This window comes from Nanorana parkeri, unplaced genomic scaffold (genome assembly GCF_000935625.1).
Source record: "Nanorana parkeri isolate BGI_ZX_2015 unplaced genomic scaffold, ASM93562v1 scaffold2587, whole genome shotgun sequence".
Taxonomy (NCBI): domain Eukaryota; kingdom Metazoa; phylum Chordata; class Amphibia; order Anura; family Dicroglossidae; genus Nanorana; species Nanorana parkeri.
In genome coordinates, this window is record NW_017308855.1 from 13,522 (window position 1) to 22,386 (window position 8,865).

The following is an 8,865-nucleotide window of genomic DNA, read 5'->3' on the forward strand; positions in this document are numbered from 1 at the left end:
ACATGCATAATTAAACGTTCAAAACATCAAGTCGTGTTTCTCTCTGTCCGCAAATGGAATAAGTGGCGGTTGTCACGCCGGAGAATTCTCCGAGGCGCCCGTTGTCTCCTGTTTGTTCTGAGCGATCGGCGCGCGAGAGAGAGAGAAACGGCCCGGGTCGGCTCAGCCGGCGGAGAGAGAGAGCGAGCCGATGATACGTTCCGGCAATAAATATATTTTTACACGGAGCGCAGGCCGTCCGGACGCGATATCAGATTAGATCAACGTTCGTATTAATCACGCCGCGCGTTTTCCCAGCATCGCGGTTCAAGAGGTCCGTCGCATTAAAAAGTCTACGGAGACAGAAAAATTACGCCGCGCGAAATTAAAACAGACACGAGTTGTTGTTTTGTGTCATCGGGAGATAAACGACGCCGTCGCGTGAAGACGCCACCGAGGTTTTATCACCGTGAGAGACGCCGGGGGGGGGGGCGAGATGACGCGTTTGCTTCGTAGCCGTTGGCCAACCGACTCCTCTATCGTCACGCGTATTTCTAGACGTATTTGCGCAGCTGCGGCTTACGTAGACGTTATGCCAATCTTGGTGGCTGGTTGAGGTCAGCAGGTGAAGACACCGCCGGGGGCTTGCGCTGGGTTTTTATCACCGTGGGAGACGTCGGGGGGATGACGCGTTCACTTCGTAGCCGTTGGCCAACCGACTCCTCTATCGTCACGCGTATTTCTAGCTGTATTGGCGCAGCTGCGGCTTACGTAGACGTTACGCCAATCTTGGTGGCTGGTTGGGGTCAGCAGGTGAAGACACCGCCGGGGGCTTGCGCTGGGTTTTTATCACCGTGGAAGATGACGCGTTCGCTTCGTAGCCGCTGGCCAACCACCTCCTCTATCGTCACGCGTATTTCTAGGCGTATTGGCGCAGCTGCGGCTTACGTAGACGTTACGCCAATCTTGGTGGCTGGTTGAGGTCAGCAGGTGAAGGCGCCAATCCCCAATTCCCAAGCCGTGAGGTCAAACCGTCTCAGTTCTCCCAAACTAGACTACAAAGCACCCCCCCAACTTATGGTATGGAGATGAAGAGAGGGAGAGGTGTTCTGTTACCCAGCAGATGAACACTGGGCAGGGTAGACAACACCACTTGGGATTCCAGTTCTCAACAGGAAGTTGTGTTGGAGACGTCGGTCTCCTTACTCCCTTTATAGCCGGTCTCCTTACTCCCTCCCCCTGGCGGCCTCGCCTCTATATTCTAAAAAACAAAATGCGTTAAAGTGTTCAGGTTTCACTTGAAGAAAAGGTGGCAACTCTATCTCAGCCATAGCCTTCTAGTGGTCTGTAGACCCCCTACGTAGATCGAGAACCAAAGGATTCCTCAAACATAAGTCATAAATTTACTTTTTCCCCCTAAAATATATATTATGTGACAACTTCTACAACTTTTTGAATCTTAAAGAACAGAGGGTCGCAGTGGGTCTCCACCTTTTGTGAGGTCCCCAGCATAGTTTAGACCAGTGGTAGCCAAACGTCAGCCCTCCAACTACAAATTCCATCATGCTTCTGCCTCCGGGAGCCATGCCCGTGGCTGTCAAAGCCTTGCAATGCCTCATGGGATTTGTAGTCTCACCACAGCTGGAGGGCCGGAGTTTGGCTACCCAACTGTGCCACAGGAAGGATTTAGCTTCCTTTGCCTACTTTCAACGTCCTCCTGTAGATGAAACTATGGCTCCTCAGTCAACTGAAATGTAATTAGTTGTCAAGCATTAGCGTATCCACGGTTGCATTATTCTCACGTGTGGTGTTGTCTTCTCGTTGTAGAGCCAATAAGACCAGAATGAACATCGGCTGAAGCTCAGATCCAACCCTACATTCGGCTACAACGCGGAAAACACAAGAATGTCCCACGTGCCTTTTGTTGTGGTTCTTCTCCTCGTCAGATGTCTACTGTCCTCATCACTGGTGTTCCCCAAGGACATGAGTCCCATCAGAACCATCGATTCAGGAAGTGAGTACCATAGTCTGTCCTTCTTGGCCTTTGAGCGTTATCTATGTGCCCCTTGTATCGTCTAGGGCCGTGGTCCTCAACCTGTGTGACCTCAAGACCCACATTTGTCCTCGGTTATTAAGTCGTCACCCAAGTTGCACTGCAATGGAACGCCGTGTGGGCTGCCGTGCTGTGATGGAGCTCCATCCATATATCCATATGGAGCTTGCTTCCACTTCTATAGCTTCCTTGCACACCCTGTAGAGGTGCCGGGAGCCGGAATGCGACATCACTCCAGCCCAGGCACCTCTGCAGGACACGTGAGGGAGCGTTAAGCAATGCAGGTGTGGATGGAGCTCCTTCGCAGCCATATTCCGAGCCCACCCCACCTCACGCCGACACTCGGCACCAGGCAGCATATTTTGAATGGCTGCTTGGTGCGAAACTGACAATGCTAAGGAGCCTTTCACTTTGAAAAGTGGAAGGCACGTGGGGACCCATTGAACACGGGGTCGCCACCAGGGCCGGATTTACTCTCTCTGCTGCCACAAGGCCGGGTTCCTCAATTGCCCGAAGCAGGGCGAAATGTAGAAAAAAAACTACCCACCCGGCGGCTGTGCTGCCCCTCTACTCCCTGCTGCCCCAAGGCCGGGCCTTGTGGGAAATCCGGCCCTGGTCGCCACCCACTTTTGGGTCATGACCCACCAGTTGAGAACCAAGGGTCTAGGGAATGGAGTCAGTCTGATAAAACCAGGACAGGAAATGAGAATGATAAATGGTGGAACGCTGCTATGATAGGCTATGATAGGACTCTTACCAGCTAGATAGTGCCGGCACTCATAAGGGTGATATCCCATCACTTCCTTTCCATGTGCCGCCTTGTAATTGGGACAGGTCAAACCTATTGAGGTTGTTACCCTTCGCCAGGCTATACGAAACCTATTGACTGGAGTTGGACCTCCATTAAACTAATATGTTGCTTTTTAAAGGAGAACTATGAGGCGAGAGATTTTCACTCCTCCTCATAGTTCGAGCCGACGTGTGACAATGAGACTGTCACAGGTCGGCTCAATAGATCAGGAAATGAGCGAACACATACCGTCGCCCGCTCCCTTCTCGATCCCGTCCCTGCAGAGAGCCGTGACTGTCACTCACGGCTCCCCGCAGGGATTCCCTCCCCGCTCCGATCCTCTAGCGCTGACTGGCGCAACGAACATGGGAGGGGGCGGGTATAGCTGGCTCTGCCTCTAGATAGCTGTCAATCACTCAGCTGGGTGGATCGACGGTAATGTCGGGATCCGTCCCGACTGTGGCGGTCTCAGTATACCGCGTAGCCCACTATATACTGAGCTTTGGGTCACGGGAGTACGCTAGTGTATGTCCTCCCGTGACCCTTAGGAGAACTATGGGGAAAAACACTGACCTCATAGTTCTCCTTTAATGAGAATTTGACACGCAAGTTGCCTCCATCACACCATAGTGAATTCACATATCTCTAGGGAATTAATAGACTGACTTCTCATGACTTTTCACTCCACAAAAGGCCACCGGAACTGGAAAATGAATGGTGACGGATTAATTTTAAGATTTTCATAAGGCTTGGAGAACGTCATCTTCTCTGAATTCCCTCATTGACTAAAATACATCCAAACCACTATAAAAAGTTTATACTTTTTGAAAAATAGATCTTGCTCTCAGGGCCGGATTTACTCTCTCTGCTGCCCCAAGGCCAAGTTCCTCAATGTGCCCCCCTCCCCGTCAATCCAAACTACCCGCCCGGCGCCCGGAACTGCATGTTCCAGGCATCGGGAGATAGGAATTCCACACCCCTGCTGCCCCCCTTACTCCCTGCCGCCCCAATGGCCTTGTGGGAAATCCGTCCCTGCATGCTCTAGTAATATACGAGCCCTAGCTACATCTCATGACAAAACCACCAATAACGATACTTAATCTGTCTTTCGAAGGCACCAGATCCTACCCGTTGTTTCGAGGACTGGCCAGCGATGAGAACGCGGCACATCTCGGCCTGGACTTCCAAAAGATGGTCAGGCTCAACCAAACTTTGTTTGTGGCTGCAAGGTGAGGATTGCTAATCAGATTCAACTTTCTCCTGGAAAATTTTATCTGGGAAATTATATTTTTTATCTAATTGAAGGCTGTGATGCATGTTTAAAGGGTTGGTCCACCCAACCCTTACCTTCATTTTTATGGTAGATTCTGGATACGTCTCACCCAACTGTTTATATTTCTCGGGAGGCTGTGTTGCATGTTTAAAGGGTTGGTCCACCCAATCCTTACCTTAGCTGATGGTAGATTCTGGATACTACTCACCCAACTTTTCATATTTCTCTGGAGTCCCATGGTGAGCGGTCAGTACTTGAGTTCCTGGGTCTGCACGTGGCCATTACAGAGGCATCTCATTCACCCAGTTGACTGTATCAGTCTTAATTTGTTTCATGGAGAATGCAACAAGAAGAGCTGAAACACCCTAGGATGATTAGGACTGCATAATGGACAGGAACTCTGGTGGCGGAATATCCCCTACAGATATTATAAGCCTGCCATGTACTTACTGAATGTATCAATTCAATAATCTCTGCATTGTTCTTGTGGATCTTCACTGTCAACTGTCAATGTGCAGCTGCTAGAGAAATGACAGATGGTATGGATAATGCAAGCTGGAGTCACTTAGTCAGATGGTAAAAGTGCCTATCACTGTAACTCAATCAATTGGATGGGTCCCCCTACCGGCATATGACCATATGGTTTACAAATTGTTGTCAATTTGTCTAAGGAAAGACATGTTTTAGACACTTTCTGTAGAAACCAGAAGCAATGCAATTTAGTAACTCATGAGAGACAATTTGTCCCTCTGATACACTAAATGACCAAAAGTATGAGGACCCCCCTCCAAATGATTGAGTTGAGGTGTCTCCAGTGAAGGGTTCTGTTAATGCTACAACATACAAACATGTTTTAGACAATTGCAGGCTTCCATCCTCATGGTAACAGGTTGGTGAAGGCCCTTTTTGGTTCCCCTGTGCAAAACCAGCCCCATAATGACATTGTTTGACCAGCTTATTGTGGAGGAACATGAGTGGCCTACACAGAGACGTGAGTTGAGACCATAACCCTACTGGAGACGTCCGGGAATGACCTTTTCTGTTCCACCATGACAGTTTGGTGAAGACCTTTTTCTGTTCCCCTGTGCAAAACCAGCCGTATAACGACATTGTTTGACCAGCTTATTAGTGGCCTACACAGAGCCGTGAGGCAAGATCTCAACCCTACTGGAAACTTCTGAGAAAGACTTTTTCTGTTCCACCATGACTGTCCCCTGTGTACAAAGCCAGCTCCATAAAGACATGGTGCGACCAGTTTGGTGTGAAGGAACTTGAGTTTTCTGCATAAAGCCCTGACCTCAACCCTTTTGAAAATCTTGGGATCAATTGGAACCAGACTGTGAGCCAGGTCCTCTCGTCCAACATGGTTTGAGGAGTTTGGTGTGGAGAAACTTGAGTGTCCTGCACACAGCCCTGACCTCAACCCGATAGAACACCTTGGGGTGAATTTAAACGCAGATTGTGAGCCAGTTCTTCTCATCCAACATCAGTACTTGACCTCATAAATGGCCACAAATTCCCACAGACACTTCCAAGAAGAGTAGAGTCCGTTATGGTCACAAAGAAGCTCAACTCCATTCTAATGCCAATGGGTTTGGAATGGGATGTCCAACAAGTTCATACAGGTTGTGATGGTCAGATGTTCATAAAATGTTGGCCATATAGTGTACTTTGATGGCTGAGGCACCAAAAAGGGTTAAAGAGTACATTTTAGCTGAACTGCCTGAAGAAAAACCTACAATTACTCCCATCAATGGAGTCTGGAGTTAGTTATTTGTGTTCCAATGGGTGTACACGACCTTTTCTGAAAAAGGTGGAGGTCATGCGTGACTCAGACAGACCTAAGCCCCCCCTCCCCCGAGTACATTTTTTTACCGAGAAGTGTGTATGTAACCGTTTATTTCCTGACACGCCAGATCTGTTCTGCGACATCTATAGCCACAGATGATTCATCAACGTCGCGGCAAGAGGAGAATGTGCATAATTACAATGCAGATTTCCCTCACCTGTTCCTGCCTGAGGAGATGATAATGGGGATGGCTTGGAAACGCTTTAAATAAATTACAATCTTCTCATGCGGCCCAAAATAGACCCGTTTTTAAGAAAAGGAAAAAAAAAAAAGAACTTCCCTCTGCGCAGGACAACCGTGTCTAAATTTAGAGGGAGCGAAAAACAAGCGAAGGAAAGCTAAGAATAACATGGCCGCCATGATAAAAAATGGAAATTGTTTTTAGCCAGTTGATCACCGACAGTCGAGAATAATTTCCTCAAATACGTCAATTCAATTATTTATTGTTTTGTTTGTTTTTTAGAGATTACGTATACACAATCGATCTCAGGAGAACAAAAGACGCCATCTCCAGCGACAAGGTGAGGCTGTGACCGCCGGTAGACTATTAAGACTCAATCTAAGTAATGCTCATAGACCACAACGGTCAATTTATCTCTCAAAAGGGGGAAAACAAATTTTAGACAGTTGTTAGGGGAACAAGTGCCCCCCCATTGGAAGGTTTCCCATCCATTCCAGTGACACCAATAACATTTTGGTTTTCCCAATCACCATGGTCACCAGGACAAACAGAGAGGGTGAATCTGGCAGAGCGCAGAAACCTTGACTGGTGTTCTAACCCTTCCCACCCCAATTAAAATTAAAAAAGAAAATGGCCGGAGATGCAATTTAATTGTTTTCCAGTTTTGTAATTGGATTAGATTGGTCACCCAGATGGGAAAAGCTAAAACAATAAATAAAACAAAGGGTATACTGAGGAGTACATTATGGCCTCCCGTTTACACGGGAGGTGCCCGTGCCAGGAAGTAAGATCTTACTACACTCAGGGCATCGGTCACATTCCAGTCCAGTATGTGAAATGCAAGTTATGGGTTGGGGTTGGTTGGTTCTTATGGGCTTCACTGGAACCTTTACTTCAGCCCGTATATCTAAGCATTACATTGTGGTCAGTCCCCATGCTCACTTCTTCCTCTCCGTTTCAGTATATAACATGGAAGACGCAGAACATGGACAACTGTGCCGTGCGGGGAAAACCACTGGTAAGTGATTATTTCGGGTCACTCCCTTGTAAAATTGACTTTTCCGAAAACACAACTCAGGAATCATAACTAGTGAGCAGTGCTAGAGGGCTAATAATACATTTTGTGAGTGCTTCATTGGTTGTTTGGCCACCAACTTTCTTCTGTCTTTAACTTTTTTTCTCATATATATATAAGTTGACCAGTCTTTCTCTCCAACCATCCCATTGTCTTGAGGCTCTCCATCAAGGTTTCTGTCCCAGTAGTTATATCGGTATGTAGAGGTTGTTCTGCCATAGTTGTTTCACCGGTATATATATATATATTGGCCAATTCTGTTTTCCAACCATCCCAAACTCTTGAGGCTCTTCCTACAATTCTTCATCCCCAGTAGTTTCACTACAAAATGGCCAAATATGTGTCTCCAGCCATCTCATTGCCTTGACACGGTCTTAAAACTCCTCAGCCCCAATAGTTGCTTTGGTATATGTTGACCAGTTGTGTGTCGCCAACCATCCCATTCTCTTCCATCCCATTCTCTTCCAACCTTCCAGTTTCTTTGGTATATGTTGACCAGTTGTGTGTCGCCAACCATCCCATTCTCTTCCAACCTTCCGATTTCAACCCTTCCACAATTACTCAGGCCAATAGTTCCATTGGTAGGTCCTAGTCAGCCATTTCTATTTGCAGCCATGCCATTCCCTAGAGGCTGTCCTACAATTCTTAAAGGAGAACTATGGAGTTCTAGCCGACCCGTGACAATGAGACTGTCACAGGTCGGCTCATTAGATCGGGAGGTAAGGGAACACATACCGGCGTTCGATCACCTCTCGATCCTGTCACGTCTCTCTGCCTTGACAGGGGAGGGGCTGGATTCCACCCCCTGGCCGCTCCGATCCGCCAGCGTTGACTGGCGGAACGGACGGGGCGGGTACAGCTGGCTCTGCCTCTAGATAGGCAGAGCCAGCTGTCAGTCACGCAGCTGGGCGGATCCCGGCACAATTGTCGGGATCCGCTTCAGCTGCGGCGTCTCAGTATACCGCGGTATACTGAGCCTAGGGTGACGGGAGGACGCTAGTTTGTGTCCTCCCGTTACCCTAAGGAGAACTATGGGGAAAAGCCTTAACCCCGTAGGTCTCCTTTAAGCCCCAATAGTTTTGCAGGTTATGGCAACACCACCCCCCATATCACCTCTTCTCCAACTTTTCATTTGTCCATTAAATACTTTTTTTTTTGTTGCAATTGCCGTCTCCGGTAAGCATTGGACACGCCCTGCCTATAGGAGAATTGATGTTCACGGAAATGCAGGTTCTTTTAGAAAACCAATAGAGACGACGGTTGAATGGTTGAGGCAGGTTCTCGAGACGACCAGACGGGTAAATTAGGAATGTACCTCACACAATAGCTTGTGATGAACATTTCCTTTTTTTCTCTCTCTCTTTTACGAGCTGCAGAGATGTGCGTATGTGATCTCAGACACAATTACCACCTCTCCTCCCCCCGGTCGGCTCAGCCCTTTTGTTCCCATTCTCCAAATGAAAATTTTCTAAATTAGAGAGAGCTGCAACCGCTGGCCCAGGGAAAATGAAATTAACTCCGGCACTAATTAGAATTCGCCTTTAATTAAGAAGAGCATGCTGTAGGAGTTGAGCGGCAGCTGACCCCCCGCTCCTCTCGCAGGAGGAGGCGGCTGTGATGTTGCACAGCGGAGGATCTCTCTTGCTGAGCTCAGCAACGGCGGGT

General features: G+C 48.1%; 1 protein-coding gene across 1 annotated transcript in view; it reads left to right on the plus strand.

Annotated features, from left to right (window-relative positions):
• Positions 1 to 1,811: 1,811 nt before the first annotated feature.
• The window catches only part of LOC108801967 (semaphorin-6D-like), a 52,213-nt gene continuing 45,159 nt past the window's right edge, over positions 1,812 to 8,865 (plus strand). Inside the window, exons 1-4 of the mRNA XM_018573871.1 lie at positions 1,812 to 1,993; positions 3,937 to 4,051; positions 6,408 to 6,465; positions 7,087 to 7,143. Coding sequence (XP_018429373.1) covers positions 1,885 to 1,993; positions 3,937 to 4,051; positions 6,408 to 6,465; positions 7,087 to 7,143 — 339 coding nt within the window. The 5' untranslated portion in view covers positions 1,812 to 1,884. The remainder of the gene's footprint in view (positions 1,994 to 3,936; positions 4,052 to 6,407; positions 6,466 to 7,086; positions 7,144 to 8,865) is intronic.